This window comes from Ipomoea nil, unplaced genomic scaffold, assembly GCF_001879475.1.
Source record: "Ipomoea nil cultivar Tokyo-kokei standard unplaced genomic scaffold, Asagao_1.1 scaffold0804, whole genome shotgun sequence".
In the NCBI taxonomy this organism is placed as follows: Eukaryota; Viridiplantae; Streptophyta; class Magnoliopsida; order Solanales; family Convolvulaceae; genus Ipomoea; species Ipomoea nil.
The window spans coordinates 2,440,577-2,458,451 of record NW_017617232.1 but is presented as its reverse complement, the minus strand read 5'-3'; the positions used below and the strand labels follow the sequence as shown (position 1 = coordinate 2,458,451).

Below are 17,875 nucleotides of genomic sequence, written 5' to 3'. Positions count from 1 at the left end.
CATTATGTTTGTAAATGATATATCTAAGGAGAAAAGGGCTCTGAGATCTTCGAAGAAACTAGGAAGTGGAGAAAAATGAGCAGAAAATGAAAGGTGGGGGTGGTCGGTCTCTCTTACACGACCAATTGGGGTGGTTGGAGTAAAAGGAGAAATAGAAGAAGTATGGGAGGAAGAGGTAGAGGGAGACATATTAGAGGAGGAATACGAGATAAGTTAGTGGTCAAGGGCGTATATGGAATTAAAGCTTAAAACTAAGGTAGCGCGGAGTGATGATTCGGGTAAGTTGGAATCGTGAAGCAGTAGGTTGTTGTAGTGAAAATGGCAAGAAAAGATAAAAGGTGAAAGTGAAAATGGGAAGAGATATTTATAGAGAAAAGGGGTGTGACTAGATGAAAACACGTGTCAGTACGTAATCGAATGGTGTGTCAACCGAAAAAAATATGTGATTGAACGTTTCAAAGATACATCAAACGTATTCAAGAAGTCAACCATTGAGATGTTCTGAGTTTTGTGAGATACGAACTTGAATATGCTTTAATGAATGGTGGTAGGAAATCAATCAATCGACAATTAGACTACACAATGAAAAACTGAATATGGAGATCATATTACACTTTAATGGATAGGGTGTTCAATCTCTTAGAACATTGGTGTGACCTAGAAAATAGCCAAATTGGTTGATCCTTGAAAAAGGAGTCGGCGCCAAACTTCTTTTCATAACCCCTTGGAAAAGGAGTTAGTGAGAAACTTCCTTTCGCGACCCTTACAAAAGTGGTTGGTGTTGAGTTCTATTTCGAAATTCCTTAAAGTGGTGGTTGGAATGCTTGCAAAAGTAGTCGGTGTGAGTTATTTCTCATAGTTCCTTAAAGAGGTGGTCAGAAAGCCTACAAAAGTGATTGACATTGAGTTATGTTTCATGGTTCCTTAAAGGGTTGGTTGGAATTCTTGCTAAAGTGGTCGCCCAACAATCATTTTACTTCTTTCTTGCACCATCAACTTCGCGAGTCACAAGAAAATGGGGGACTAGATGATGAGTTGGATACATGAAATTTAATATCAGTCTTCGGTCCAAGCCCGATACAGTATGGAATTTGAGGTACACGAAATCTCATTTATGCAAAGTGCAACTGTAAGATCCTACACCGATTTTATGAAATCGTTTTTCTTATTATTATATATATCACTTTCTTTATTTCTATGGAGATCAACTTGTAGTTAATACCCTTGATTTGAGATATTTACTTTCCATATTTAGTTCGGGTTCTTAATTGGTATTTTGAGCTCTATAAATACCCTGGAAATTGTTTGTAATGGAGTAATGGACACACCATCTTTATCACTCTAGGCAATAACAATAGGAAAAATATTTGATGCACCGTCGTTGTATAGATACTATACAACGGCAGTGAACAAGAAGATGTCACCTCATTGAAAAAAATTCAATATTAAATAGACTTTTTTTGCAAAATATAATACTTCCTATATTAAACATTACTTAATTTAATTACAACTAATTAATGTAATTATGAATCTTGTTCGTTAATTACTAAAATCTATCAAAACTGCTAAACAATTTCACCACTCCCTTGAGCCCTTGAGTCGCCCCTATGAACATGATCTCCACTATGACTATTCTCCCAACTCTCTTCATATCATAAGGTAAAAACCATGTACACAAGTTGAGATGGAATATAGAGTGTTAAAAACAAACAAAAGGATTGAATCCAATTCACATTCCCCCCAGCCGAACCACACTCCTTCCTCTTCATCATCACACTCCTCATGTTGCGAGGTTAGCTATGGCAAATCCTTCTGCGAACAAGGCACTTGAATTTGGAATTTGCGTAGTCCACTGTTATTGGCATAAGAAACTAGATAAGTTGTTGTGCGACATGTCTAGGCTCTCCATGCACTCAAGATTCCTAAAACTTGAGGATATTTCTCTTGACAAGTGTTGTGAGTACAACATTTAACATTTTCATGCCTGAGTTTGCCTAAAGAAGTTGGAATAATTTCTACCCGAGTTGGTTGTCAAAACAAGTCCAAGAATGAATAGAAGTTGATGCTCTTTGGCAAGAGGGCTTGCTTTGTTCCAGTTCACCATCCACTCCAAGTAGCGTATAATATGGCAAAACTAAAAGTTGGGCAATAATAAATTTGAAATTGATGGTGAAAAATAAAAATCTTTTTGTCAGCCCGCCGGCTTTACTCATGCCGGCAAGATTTCGTAGTTCTGCGGGATGCTTCTTGTTAAGCTGTTGCTTGACAGGTCAAGGATTTGGTGAATGGAGACAACTGAGGTTACATTGGAAATCTTTTGGGGCGGCGAGCCTATGAGATGATTATTTCTTAAACGTCTCAAACGTTAGAGGGTAGAAATTTAAGTGATGAACTCTGAGAATTCTCCAGTTATATCATGTTGTCATGAAAATCAAGGTGTTTGAGTAGGCAAAGATACCAGTGGGACTTCACCAGATAATTCATTTTCGGACAAGTCCAGGGGTACACTACTATTATAGAAATGGGTTTTGTCTAAGATCTAGAAATGTTTTTCCAAAGAATATGCTCAACGAGTTCTTGCAGAAAAAGTAGGTTGGCAATGGAGGTTTTGATAGATTTTACTCCGTAGTAATTAGCGAACAAGAGTTATAATTACATTAATTAGTTGTAATTAAATTAAGTAATGTTTAATATAGGAAGTATTATATTTTGTAAAAAATGATCTACTTAATATTGATTTTTTTTAATGAGGTGACATCTTCTTGTTCACCGCCGTTGTATAGCATCTATATAACGACGGTGCATCAAATATTTACTACTCATAACAATATCCTATTTATTCCAAATTCCTTTCAAGCATTTTCGCTTTATTTTCTGATCGGTTGTGTTGGCTAGTTGTCGATCGCTTAGGTCATAAAATCAACAATTGTTGTTACTATTTTTATTAGGAAAAACGTTCAAATTAGTCAACTACACATGAAAATGCAATTGAGTCATCCAACTTTAAAAAAGTGCAATTGACCCTTCAAACAAGTCAAATTTATACAATTAGACCAAAATAACCAAATTTGCAGTTAATTACTAGTTACCCTAGCCACGTGGATTTTCTTTTTAATTTTTAATTATTTTAATTATTTTTAGAATTAATTTTAAATCTTTTTCGTTTTCTTTGCCTCTAGGTTGGAGACGAGAGCTTTATTCATCTTTGCCAATAGAGACGAAAACTCCCTTTGACTTGGGAGACAAAAAGATATTCATCTCTAGCTCTGGAAGCGGAGAGATCTTCGTCTTTGATGGAAGACGAAAAAAAAGATCTTCATCTCCAAGGTGGAGACGAGAGCTCTTTTCGTCTTTGGCGCTAGAGATGAAAATCTCTTCATCTCTGGCCAGAGATAATGAGACAATAATTTATTTTTTTTAATTTTTTTTTTGAAAAAAAAAATTATCCAGCTTAGACATTTTTTTTTATAAATAATTTAATTCCGTATCATTTTTACCTATAGTATCGGTCAATTTGGTTTGATTGCATGAATTTCACTCGTTCTAGTAGGAGAAGCAATTTTTTTTTTTTTTTTTAAGTTAGATAACTTAGTTGCATTTTCATGTGTAGGTGACAGGCTAATTTGAATGCTTTTCATTATTATTATTATTATTATTATTGGATAAATTTATTACATAACAAAAATGTGTAAAAACAAATTAGACATTCTTAAAAAAAAAAATCTATTCTTGAGAACTCCAAGAATGATTTAATACTAGACCCTATTGGAATAACTATTCTTTTTGCAAAGAAAAAGCTCATTTCCGTGAATAATATTTTTGAGAATAAGAAAATTTGTCAAACAATAAAAAATATTTATTATTAAAAATATTATTTCAATTTGAAATTATATAATGAATCAAATTTGTTACAAAGTTGTTATTGAAAAGAAATACAGAGTATTTGATTTCTATGATTTTAACGAAACACTGATTTCAAGGATCATATTTGTCTCCTTCACTAAGAATTTGAGATTAATTTTATAATAAAAGTATAAATAATTCCCTAGAGGACTAGAATCCAAAATTATTAACTTCATTAAAATTACTAAATGAGACTAATTTTTTTAATACAAAACGAGACTAATTACTTAATCATTAAGACTAATTATTTATTGAACTATTACAATAGTACAAAATATAAAATAAGTGCATTACAAAATACAATATTAAATAAAATAATGCTAATTTATTATAATAATCCACCTAAATTAAGTATATAAATAGTGTTCATAACATGAGCATAATACAAAAGCATTAAAGGCAAAAGACTGAAACGTCTCAACTAAGTGGTGGTGTGATACTTAATTTGCAATTATATAACTGTGATTAGATTTTAGTGCACTTATCGTTTTTAGTATAGAAGAGTAACAAGTGTCATATCTCACAAAAATTATGAGTACTATTATTAACTATGCTTTCATTACCAAGTCGTAAAAATATGATGACAATCAATTAAGTAACTAAAATAAAATAAAAGACTAATCAACCACCAAGAAAAGCAAAGAGAATCTAAACACAATTAAAGAAATCAATCAATAAATCAATGGTACATGACCTATTGGAATAACTATTCCTTTTTCAAGGAAAAAACTCATTCCCGTGAATAATATTTTTGAAAATAAGATGATTTACTAAACAATAAAAAATGTTTATTATTAAAAATACTATTTCAATCCTGACTTATTACAATGATCTAAATTTGTTATAAATTGTTATTGAAAAGATATATTTGATCTCTAAGATTTCAACGAAACACTGATTCCAATGATCATATTTGTCCCATCACTAAGGGGGGTGTATTCAATCATGACTTTTGTAGAGTTTTAAAGACTTTTAAAATGATAGATTTTAATAAACTTTGATTGACTTTCTTAGAGTCATTCAAAACTTTTTAAAACTTTATAACACTCTATAAAAGTCTATATAAAAAACATTCATAGACTTTTATCAACTTTTTATTTTAAAAAGTCTACAAAAGTTCTTGAAATTCTAAATTGAATACATCCTTACAAACTTTCAATGGTTTTGATTCTTATCATTTATATAATTTTCTTACAAAACAATTTTAATATATCATAAAATTTTCTTATTATATAGTTCTTCACCCACATCAACACTCTCAACATTATTATTTTTATCCATAGTATGCTGAGACTTATATGCTAATTACTTATATATATTATTAAAAAGCATCAAAAAAATTATTTCATTAGAAATTCATAACAATATTGAATAATAAAATTTATAATAAAAGAGTTGATCAAATAAAATATTTAAAAATATAATTACAAGTTGCATAAAAAAATAAATCTAACATATATATATATATATATATATATATATATATATATATATATATATATATATATAATTATACTTGATATATTGCTAGACATCATGCAAAGAACTATTATTTGCAATAAGACTTTGGAGAATTAGAGAAAGTTAGGGATAAAAAATTAATAGATCGAAAAAATAAAAATCAATATAAACAAATAATAATGAAGTAAAAATAATATTATTTCAAATTTTTAGAGAAAGATTGTAAAGTTTAGGAGAGAGAAAAATTGGTAAAGTTTAGGTATGAGGAAAATATAGGATAATGAAGAAAAAAATAATTTTATTAAATTTAGATAGGTTTATAAAGTTTAAATATGAAGAAAAAATAGAGTTTAAATAGAGAGAGACAACATTCAAAGTTGTTAGAAAGAAAATTTTGAAATATTGGGGTTGATGGTTGGATTTCAACTATTTATATTTGAGAAGGAAAAGTCTACAAAAGTCTTAAAATTAAAAAGTCTACAAAAGTTCATAACTTTTTGAATACCACATGACTTTTAAAGACTCTCTAAAAGTCTTAATCGAATACCACACGACTTTTAAAGACTCTTTAAAAATCTTGATTGAATACCGCTTGACTTTTAAAGACTCTCTAAATGTTTGAATTGAATACCCCCAAACTCTTAAAGTTCATAAAAGTCTTTAAAACTCTATGAAAGTCATGATTGAATACACCCCCCTAAGAATTTAAGATTAATTTTATAATAAAAAAGTATAAATAATTGATAAATTAAATTTATGATATTTTTTAAATAATTTTCAATATATGTGACATATCAAGTATGTTTGATGCATTGTATGAGATTCTTGATAAAATATGAAGTACTTATTATAGTAGATTAGTAGATAAAGGTGACGAGGATGTCACGTGCCGGGCAGCCCAGGTAAAGTAAAGGAGAAAGGCGGGATCTAGATCCGACGGCTAATATCTTCCCAAAACTATCGGGAACTTCAACAGAAGACCTCGTATCCAACGGGCAGGAAAATTTCCAAAAATCTCACCGCCTTTGATGATCTGACGGTGGCTATTAAATCAAGTGGCCCCACTTCTCTCATAAGACCCGGCCCACTTTCGACCCACTCATTATCTCTCTCTCTCTACTCTCTGTTGTTCTTCACTTTCTCTCAGTTTACTCTTTCAAACTGGTTATCGGCGCATTATAACTATACATCTGCTTATCCTGCGCACTATACCGGCCTGAGAGAGAGATGAAGACGGCGTTGGGGCGCACGGTGAGGATATCGAGATACAGGACAGCGTTGTAGAGAGAGAGAGATAGAGAGAGAGATCCGAATTAGAGGGCTGAGATTTTGTAGAGATGGAAGGTCAGAAAAGCCAGGCGAGGCTTACGAGGACTCAGTCTTCACTTCTCCGGTCATCTCCCACCGTCCGGTCGTCCATCCACAGCATGTCTTTCGTGAACGAGATTACGCCTTCCGACGAACAAGAACCAGACCTGGAAGAACAGAAGCCGCACAAGAAGCCTTCCGGCGCGGCTCCGGCGAGTTTTGGATTCCGGCCATTCCGGTCCGGCTCGGCTCGGGAGGCTCCGGCGCTCGTCGCCTCCCTCTTCTCTCTGTACATCCTCTCCGTCTTCTTCAACTGGGAGGACGTTCCCACATCGGAGAATCTTCTCCTGGCGCTCACCTTCGTGGCGGTTGTTCTGTTCATGGTGCGGAGGAACACGAAACCAATCCGGCTGGGCTACATTTTCCTGAAGCGACTATGCGAGGACTACGCGAAGAGAGTGGGGTTTACGCCCAGGAAGTCCTCGAAGCCGGTGGAGTGGTTCATCGGGGAGGCGAAACCGAAGGATTTCGCGAAGGAGAAGAATAGCGCGGTAGTAAAAGAAGGTGTGGAGTTCTACAGCAATGGAGACGTGTACGAAGGCGAGTTCCACAAGGGAAGATGCAATGGGAGCGGGGTGTATAGCTACATAGGAAATGGAAGGTACGAGGGGGACTGGGTGGACGGAAGGTATGATGGTTATGGGATAGAGAGCTGGGCCAAAGGGAGCAAGTACAAGGGGCAGTATAGGCTAGGTCTTCGACATGGCTACGGAATCTATCGATTCTACACCGGAGATACCTATGCCGGGGAGTGGTGTAATGGGCAGAGCCATGGCGTTGGGGTTCAGACTTGCTCCGATGGAAGCTGCTACGTCGGCGAATTCAAATGCGGCGTCAAACACGGCCTTGGCTGCTACCATTTCAGGTACAAATTCTTCAACCTTTTTTGGATTTAGGGTTTAAAGCCTGGATTCCACTTTTTGTGTTGACCTAAAATCTGAGGACTGTGCATTTAATTTAACTCAAAGATATGATTGGTAAACTCTGGGCTGGGATCTACAGGAATGGTGATTTGATTGAATCTGATATTGAATTCTTGATGAATTTGTGATCTAGTTCACTTTATTGTGTTTGCTATAAAATTTCCCTTTTTTGGTAACTAGTTGGCTTTTCTGCAGTCTCTTTTGAACATTATTGCTGCTATATTTAGTAAACCATATATACTTGTCTTTCATTTGCTAGTATGATTTGCCATTGCTTTCATGAGTGGACTCTCTCTGATAGGGAGATTATTATATTAACCCTATTAACTCATCAGTTTGTCCAGTAATTTCCACACATGAAGCTTTAATGGAATAGGAAATATTGATTGATTTTCCATGTTTCAATTCTGGGTTGGAGAAAAATTAAAAATGTTTGAATCGTCTGAAGAAGCAAGGTTTCTTGATTGCATTGCAGGAATGGAGATAGATATGCAGGGGAGTATTTTGGGGATAAAGTCCATGGTTTTGGTGTGTATCACTTTGCTAACGGGCACTGTTACGAAGGGTCATGGCACGAGGGGCGCAAACAAGGGTATGGGGCATACACATTTCGAAATGGGGAGACAAGAAGCGGTGAATGGCACAGTGGCAATCTCAAAACTTCATTACCCTCAGTAAATTACCCAGTACTGGGTGCAGTTCAGGTAAACAGACCATTAAATTCTCCATTCAATAACCTCAACTTCCTCCTCGTCCTAGTCCTAGTTATGTAAGCGTGAAACACATGGAAACTTATGCCGTTTCTCTTCCATTTGCAGTCTTCTAGAAAAGCAGCGCAGAACGCCATTAACATTCGTCAGGTGGAAGATCACATAAACAAGGTGGTCATGTCTGCGAACCGAGCTGCTACTGCTGCCCGAGTTGCTGCTGTTAAGGCGGTTCAGAACAGAATCGACGGGAAATTTTGTGATACTAACAGTTAAGTTTCTGAGTACTTGTAAATGTAAATTAACCCCCGCCAAGTATGGTGACGATAAGCCACCCTGGTAAGCACAAGCTCACCGGAGGTTGAGGAGAGTGTATTGAGGTTTTGGCTTTTTACCAAACTGTAAGTTGTACATAAATCCAGTTGTGTGAATGAAAAAGAAAGTATCATTTTCTCCCAATGATTATTGCTTGATCTAATGGTCGCTGCTATTTTCCTTCCTTGTAATCATTAAGGATTAAAATACAAGGTAGCTTCAATTATTAGATTATTTCCTCTTGTTATAGTAGCATAGTCAATGCCACAGCTGTAAATGCAAGGATGCCTAACCACTACCATTTTATTACTCCAGTTTGTTTGTGCTTCCTGTTTTATTTTATTAGTCCTATTTATGCATTTTTTTGGGGTCCATTTTTTAGGTCCTATTTATACTCCCTAGTACTTTCAATCCATTTTTTCATTTTTTCAGTTTTATTTTATTTGTTGTTTCCAAAAGGTTGAATTCTTAATTTCAAGGGCTCCAGCCTCCCGGCCTAACAAAATAGGTTAGATCTTTATTATCAATCATTATTGTATGGACCATGGTCTATACAGTTGTGTGTATCATATTTTGTATAATGTAAAATAATGTATATTTAGTACAAAAATAATGTGCATTGTATTCAGGGGATGTATATTATTTTTGTACTGAGTGTACATTATATTGTATAATGTACATTCAGTATAAAAATAATGTACATTTAGTATATTAAAAATATACTTTTTGTTATGGTCCACATAACACTGCGTGAGCCATGGACCACACAATAAATTTTTCTTTTATTATTGCGCATAAGGAGCTCCTCACTTTGAGAGGTTGTTCTCACACTACCGCTGATGAGACTGGGGTAAATTATTGGCCCACGTATACAATGGTCTACACAGTGATGTTGTGGATCATAACAAAAAATCAAAAAGTATATTTTTTAATATACTAAACGTATATTATTTGTGTATTTAATGTACATTATACAAATAATAATATACTTTAGTACTCAAATAATGTATTTTCTCTGACTAAATGTATATTATTTTATAACCATACAAATTATGGTCTAATTGGAAGACTGAAATTCGAGTTATTGTTTTCAAACTTTGTCTCTGTGATAAACTGAGATGTCCATACAAACTTATTTTATTTGTTTTGTATTACTCGCCGGTCAAATTAACTCAAATATATGAATTTTATAACAATGCATATTATAATGAATATATTATAGATATATTCATATGAGCTTATACCAATTATACATGTCAACTTATAATTTAATAAAATTTTACTCATTTTGATTTGTTAGATTTTGAAAATCTCTTTCTATATAATATTCATGATAACCATTTGAGAAAATTGTTATATTTAAAAACTCGCCTTAATTAATTAATTATTGTCAAATGTTGATCATTATAACGATTAAGTCAAATCTGTAAATAAATTATGATAAACACAATTTTTCATTAACATTTTCACTCCAAAACAAATGTTAGCAATTATTAAAATTAAAATTTAAAATTTAAAATTAGTAATTAACTCAATGTTCTCACAAAATAAGGTTGAACTTATTTTCAATTCAAGAAGAGATATGTAATGTATGATTGACACTATGGGAGCATGAAACTCACATTTCATAAAGGAGTTTTATATTCCCTTACAAATAAAATTAGTAATGTGTGATCCCACATTCAAAAAGTGTGACATAATACATTGCAAGTGCTTTTCAAATTTACAAATATTATGAAATATGCTAATGTGATAATTCTTTAAATAGCAATTAACATGGTGAAATAATAGAAATTAATAATATTTATTATTCCTACAAATCAAAATCCAAAAAGATAAATAAAATAAGAACTAAAAAAATTAAAATAACTTAGAAAAACAATGAACTATATAAAAAAGTTATAAACATAATTCAATACTTCTAAATTTTACGGAATATTTTTTAACTTATTACCTATCAAAATTTTAATAATTATATCGTCGTTGTTATAATAACCATAACCATTTAGGAGCGGTGATACCATTACAATTTTAAAGAAAATTCAAGCAATATAAAAATATTGTATAAATATTAATGATGCTAGATTTAGAAAATATTAGCAAGCTAAGAAAAATTTTAAAAATTACAAATGTAGATGGATCTTTTTTTTGGTAAAAGTGTTTTAATAAAAAGCTAACGTATTTGAACATTTCATAGTTTTATCAAATTCAAATTGCTAAAAAGTTAAGGTGAACACCAATTTAACTTATTGTGTACCCATATTTTAAGGATAGAATAGCAATTAAATTGCATAATATATTGTATGCCCACAGTTTAATTGTTCTTCCTCACCTATCATTATTTTGTCTACCCCAAAGAGTACTTTTTCTACACAATTAAATTCATGAATTGTTCAAATCTTGACCTAGGAAAGGGAAATGGAAAAGTTTTTTTTGGATGAGGAAAATGTGGGTTGACGTTTAAAGAATTAGTGGCTTTAATTAATTTAGAAAAAGTATAAGAAAGGGAATTAATGTTGTTAATAAATGTGAAAGCAAGAAATGGCTCCATCGAGCATCATTCAACTTTTAATGCATCCAATTTCATCAACTAATTAACTAGTTGGCTAGTATGCGAGACAATTTCATAGGTCAACAAATGACAACGATGGCTCATTTTCTTTGTTGTTCCCAATGGCTCATTTTTTTCTTCTTCCTAAATGTTGAATCTCCAACCTTAACGATTTATTTTCACGCAGATCCGACAAGGCCAAATGTCGATAATTGGTCTCTTCTTTCAAATACTACCTACTGTCTACTGAACCATTGAACTAAACTTGTACAAGCAACAATGACTCATTTTCTTCTTCCAAAAGGTTGAATCCCCAACCCCGACCCGACAGAATATTTGGAAGCTAAGGATGTAAATCACAATGACTCAATGATCCAACAGACAAAGCCAAATGCCGGTGCGCACAATGAATCTGCCCACTTTGGACATAATTCCCACACTACCGTCACCAAAGTTCGAACCTTGATTTCTTCTTCCAAATATTGCCCACTGAACCATTAAGCTAAGCTCGTACGGGCAACAATGACTCATTTTGCTACGAGGGGTGGCTGATGTTGAGAATTTTCAGAAGAAAAATTTTAAAAATTATAATTCTTGAAAAAAAAATCCACAAACAAAAGAGCTATTAATATAAGGTGTGCGAAACACACTTTTCTAAACTGTTTACTTAGTCTCTTTGTAGAAAAAATATTTTAATTTTTTTAAAAATTAAGAAAAAACGTTTTAAGAAGTTTCCATAAATTAAATGGGTGAGAGGAAACGTTTCAAAAAACGGTAATATTATGAGTTTTTGTGCAACATAGGGTGAGTGTAATTTTCAATTGTTAGTCCAAGTTTTTATTGCAGATTTTTGAAGTAATGTAAAAGGTTCACACGTAATTTTTTTTTTTAAAAAAAATAAATTATATTTGATTATTTAGTGCGCGAGTACAAACAAGGTGGCTCTGGTAAGTATTGCGTTGTATAGAATGTTGGCCAGAGATGTACCCAAGTCAAGTTCCGTTTGATTTGGTATGACAATTTTCTATATTGACTTGTTCGAATTTTGAATTACGCAACTTTAATAAATATAATGGATTTAATAAGTTATTCATGGTTGGTATTATGGTTAAGAGATTCAACCAATTAATTTATTTATGGCTTAAATTTAAAGCTCATCCATGAAAAAAAAAATCAAATTTAAAATTTAAATTTTTTTAAAAAAGTAGCCTCCGCTATGAACGGGGTTGACTTCTGTTTTGCAAAGCGATCTGCGAATCGTGCTGCCCACGCTATAGCTATAGAAGCCTGAGTCAGGTTGCGGAGAGTGGTTTGATGATCCTCCCCTTATTTTGTTAGAGTGTCTTCTCGCCGATTTAATGAATTAATTTCTTATTTCCAAAATAAATTTAAAAAATTAAAAAAAAAAAACATTTTGTAGGTATAAAAGAAAGTTCAAATATTATTACTACCAATTTAATTAATTAATACCTAAATAGGGAGATTTGAATTCTTTTTAGGAATGTATATAATATAATTGTCATGATATAGACTTTTGGTATTGAATTATTAAATTTTATTCTTCCAATTATTAAATTTTATGAGTTTGAATATAATTGTCACAAGGTATAAATGTTTGAGTCTTTTTCACCAATAAACCTAAATTCAAAGGGAAATACTTTCTACCTATCCAATTACTACTCACTATTAACTACTACTACTCCGTACTAGATTAGAAAAAAAATAATTAAACTATTTATTTTCATTCTTCCAAAATATTGAACCCAACCCGACGGTGCATCTGGGAGGATGTAAATCATAATAACTCACATGCCGCTGGTGAGACTCAATCCATGGTCATTCTTCCAAACTATTTATTTTCATGAATGATGGGCCGGTGAATAAGTTGATCCACACTGAGTTAATAACAAATGAGTTAATATCCAAAATCGTCCTCGACTATAGTAGTTTTTCTCAATTTCGTCCTAAACGACTTTGGTGACCTAATATCGTCCCAGACTTTTGTGTTTCACTCAATTTAGTCCCAAATTTTTGTATTTTTGCTCAATTTAGTCCCTCATTTGTTATTCTGTCCATTTGGTGTTAAATAAATAGACAATTCAGTAATTTTAATATTGGCATCTCTTTACTCATAGACATGTGAACTGCGAAATCCTTTTTTTTTTTTTTACGAATTACTCCCAGAATTACTCCTAAAACTGCGAATATAAAATTTGATTTGTAGGTCCGGGAGTAATTTTGGGTGTAATTCTTACAAGAAAGGGGAATTTCACACTTCACAAGTTGAAAGTAAAGAGAGATCAATATTGACATTACTGAATTGTCCCTTAATTTAACACCAATTTGACGGAATAACAAATGGAGGACTAAATTGAGCGAAACACAAAAGTCTGGGACGATATTAGGTCACCAAAGTCGTTTAGGACGAAATTGAGAAAAACCACTATAGTCGAGGATGATTTTGGGTATTAACTCAATAACAAATATACATATCTAATAAAAAGATGACGTACTGACTGATTGGAGTGATAATTGTATATATGGATCTCTAGCATGGTTACATTCAAATTCAAATAAAAGTTTATTTCAATTTTAATCCCCCAACTAAATGGACGTTTTTACTTTTGATCTTAATTTTGATTTATTTTACATTTAGTCTTTGATTTTTAAAAAAATGTTCTACTTTTAGTCTTAAATGTCCAAAAGAGTTAATTCCCAAAATGTCTTCTAACTATGATTTTTTCTCAAATTGATTCTTTAATTGACTTTTAATTGCATCTAAAGTGGTCATTCGACTATTGAATTTTAAGTCAAAATGGTCCTCCGTTAGTTTTTGTGTTAAGTGTGTGTTAAAATGAGAGGTAAAATTGATAATTTAGGGTTTTCACTATAGTCAAATGACTACTTTAGGTGCAATTAAAAGTCAAAGTACCAATTTGAGAAAAGGTCATAGTCGGAGGATCATTTTAAGAATTTTCTCTTTATAGTTCAAACATGATTTGTACTCATTTTGATTAAAAGGGGTTGATCTTGTACTTATTTTCATTTTCTAAATAAACCATCTTTTTACTTTAAAAAATAACTTAGAATAATAATTTTGATTAATTATTAGCCTAGTACTTATATATAGTTGTACAAACTAACATTAACTTTGGATTAACTCTTTATTATTCATGAATGCTTGACATTATGTATTTGGATTTTGATTTTCTATGATCGTAAATAGGCATACATATAATAACAAAATTATTGTGAAAAATTATAACCAAATGGACAATAGACATAAACCATTGCTTATTAAAAAAAAAAAAAAAAAAGACAACAATTAAATACAAATGGATAAGAAAGATAATTAAAAAATCATTGTCTATTACAAAAATACAATATTGATTTATAGGGGTAGAACAAAAAATGTTGGTTTTATTTCTTTTGTTTTTGTTGATGTTTTTAGTGCAACTAGTAAGAAAAAATGGGAGTTATGATGAGGAAGACACCTGTGAATGCAATGGTAGTGTGGGTATGGGCTGTGGAAATATGCAGACTCAACGTGCTATATTTTAAGTTTTTGTAGCCCTATTCTTGTAAATAAATGTGGCCCTACCAAACTCACAATTTTTAAAATCAAACATACAAGTTTTGAACCTTTGACCTCCAACTTAAAATACAATAAATAAACATTCTTACCATCTCTTCACGAAACCTTATAAAGTGAATTGAAAACTTTTATTTTTTATTTCTAAACTAGCTAGGTAAAAGTTAAATATTGGACCTCTAAAATTTGGGGCCCCTCTAAAATTGGGAGCCCTGTGCGGTAGCCCAGCTTGCACAGCCTAAAATCCGTCCCTGACATTAAGTAGGTGTGCAATTGTGTGGTTTTCCAGTGTGTAAGTATGCGGAATCCACCAGTTACGGGGTGTGCAACCACGTCGTTATTCATTGTGGAACTACAATTAAAAAACAAGAACGTACAGAACTGTTAAAGTGCATGAATAATTGAAACAAATCCAATGTTTTTAAATGAAAAGAAGAAGTTAAATAATAAAAACTACAAGTAAAAAATTGTTCTTTCACATTAAACTTCTGTTTGGGAAATGCATTAAGTTACATGGTAGTTATGTTGCGGATTCCACGTGTTAGGATTGCACCTCAGTGATTTTTCAGTGTGCAAGTATGCGAAATACACCAGCTATGGCTGTGTAACCGAGTCGTAATTCGTTGTGCAAGTACATAATTAAAAAAAAATGAGATACTATAACCATCAATTTAAAACGTTCTTTTATTAAAAATTCAAGTGCATGAATAATTGAAAGTAATCAAATGTTTGTAAAAGAAAATAAGAATTTAAATTTGTAGGCGTATTAGGCTTGAGCATTTTCCTTGCGCAGCGTGTAGGTACGATTATTATAACCATACTCCTCACAAGTCTGACATTGACATTGGCGACGTTTGGACTTCTCCACAACGACAAATAAAAATAGCTGACGAAAACGCTTTAACGACAATCATTCCAACCTACCCAAAAACACATGGCAAATATACAACCTAATGCTTTGACTCAAAAAAGACTACCATAGAAATATGATAACAGACAAAATACAGCAAATTATAAGTAAAATGCGAAAAAAAAAAATTATGCCCACCGAATGGATGTAACGGTAGAAATTTTCAATGAAAAAAATAGAGTATAAATTATAACAAAATTTTAAAAGTACATTCGCAAAATGGGTTTAGCACTGGAAATTTCCAAAGCAACAAAAACATTATTGAATACTGCTATTTTTAACACATATTATTTCAGAGACAAAAACCAACAACAAACAAACAACAAAACTTCATTGCACAAACGTAATAGTTGAGGGTGCACACTGCTACAAAAAAACACCAAAACCCCTACCCAAAATCTTCACAAAACGAACTCAAGAACAATATGAGAAGGCAATACCCCACGTCAAAACACAAAGAAATGCAATTGATGAAAATGAAAAAGATGAAAACATATAGGGGTCGTTTACTAACTTGGAAAAATGGAGGATTTTCTGGAAAAATTGAAAATTGGAGAAGTGGAAAAAGGAAAATTGAAAAACTTGTTTACTAAATTTATGTCTCCAATTTTAATCTCTATCTCCATTCTTCCACTTCCTATACAATTTTGGAGAAAGGAAAATAGATGTTCTCCAAATGGAGGGATGGACACGCGTGAATAGTGCTAAAGATGAGGTCTTGGTATCGAATCCTGCGCTTAGCATTATTTGCACGTTCGTTGTTTTAACCTCAAAGCTAGGCAGCTAGCTTCTTTTTTTCGTTCCCTGTGCGTGCCCTTATTATTATTATTATTACTAATTATTATTATTATTATTATTATTAATTGCTACTTGCTAATTACTATTATTATTATTATAAATTTATTCTTCTTATTATTATTACTATTATTATTATTATTATTATTATTATTATTATCTTTTTTTTTTCCTTTTTCCCTTTTCCTCCTCCTTATGTACACAAATTTGTTGTTGTTATTATTAAATTATTATCATTATTACTATTATTATTATTAAATTATTATTATTATCATTATTATTATTATTATTGTTGTTGTTGTTGTTGTTGTTGTTGTTGTTGTTATCATTATTATCTTTGTTGTAGAAATGTACAAATGTTATATGGGATTATTGTTTTTAATAAAATCAAAAATTAGAAATATGAAAAATTAGAGGAACAGAGAAATGGAAAATTGGAGGAATGGAGAAGGAAAACTGGAGAAATAGAAAACTGGAAATGGAAAAACAGAGAAATGAAGTAGACGACCCCATAATACTTGAATACAAAATCGCAAATGCATGGCATCACAACGTACATATCCTTAATTAACATTATTAACCAACCTAAAAACATGCGAATTACGCCAAATAAAGGAAATAAAAAAACAAAGACAAAAACACCCCCAACGTCTATTTACAGGAAGATCAATTAAAAAAGGAAAAAAATTATAACAAAAAAAATCAGCCACACATCAAGCAAAGATCAAAGGTTAAGATTAATCCACAATATAACCCCCGGGTGGGAATGCATCCTCATTTGATATATATATATATATATATATATATATATATATATATATATATATATATATATATATATATAGAGAGAGAGAGAGAGAGAGAACATATTATTAGAGTTAAGTGACAAAATTGGAATAAATTCTTTGAATAGCTACTATAATTTCCTTATCCATTGGATGTTGAATTGCCATGACTTCCATATTTTGTATTGTTATAAATAAGCAACAATCTCTTTGGCGTGGTGACAAACGACCTCATAATGTTATAATAACATCTTGCTATTTTCTTCCCACTTTTGTAACTTTTTTTTTAAAAAAATATCCCACTTTTGTAACTAGAAGTGTTAGCTAGAGACAGGGGCGGACCTACAATGGGGGCAGCTGCCCCCACTCACCCCACCCCCACCCCATATATAACCCTGTATGTATATATGTATGTATATATAGTATAAGGTTTAGTATAAGTAAATAAAAACAGCTAATGTAAACAAGAGGTAAGTCAGGAGAGATGGTAGAGCAGGCGTGCTTTCTTATAGGATGGCTGGGGTTCGAATCACTCTAATGGCTTGTAGTCATATTTTATGACTAT

At 32.0% G+C, this 17,875-nt stretch overlaps 1 protein-coding gene across 1 annotated transcript; it reads left to right on the top strand.

Moving 5' to 3' along the window:
• Positions 1-6,464: 6,464 nt before the first annotated feature.
• Positions 6,465-8,821, top strand: LOC109177218 (phosphatidylinositol 4-phosphate 5-kinase 7-like). Its single transcript, XM_019326532.1, has 3 exons — positions 6,465-7,597; positions 8,131-8,359; positions 8,474-8,821. Exons 1-3 carry the CDS (start codon positions 6,702-6,704, stop codon positions 8,636-8,638), a joined length of 1,290 nt encoding a protein of 429 aa, XP_019182077.1. The 5' UTR covers positions 6,465-6,701; the 3' UTR covers positions 8,639-8,821.
• The last annotated feature ends 9,054 nt before the right edge of the window (positions 8,822-17,875 follow it).

What these genes read in the sequence shown, in the direction of transcription:
- LOC109177218 (XM_019326532.1), top strand. Translation starts at nt 6,702, where the DNA reads ATGGAAGGTCAGAAAAGCCAGGCGAGGCTTACGAGGACTCAGTCTTCA. An exon ending in CTTGGCTGCTACCATTTCAG is followed by an intron (nt 7,598 to 8,130) that starts GTACAAATTCTT and finishes ATTGCATTGCAG; the next exon opens with GAATGGAGATAGATATGCAG. An exon ending in CAGTACTGGGTGCAGTTCAG is followed by an intron (nt 8,360 to 8,473) that starts GTAAACAGACCA and finishes TTCCATTTGCAG; the next exon opens with TCTTCTAGAAAAGCAGCGCA.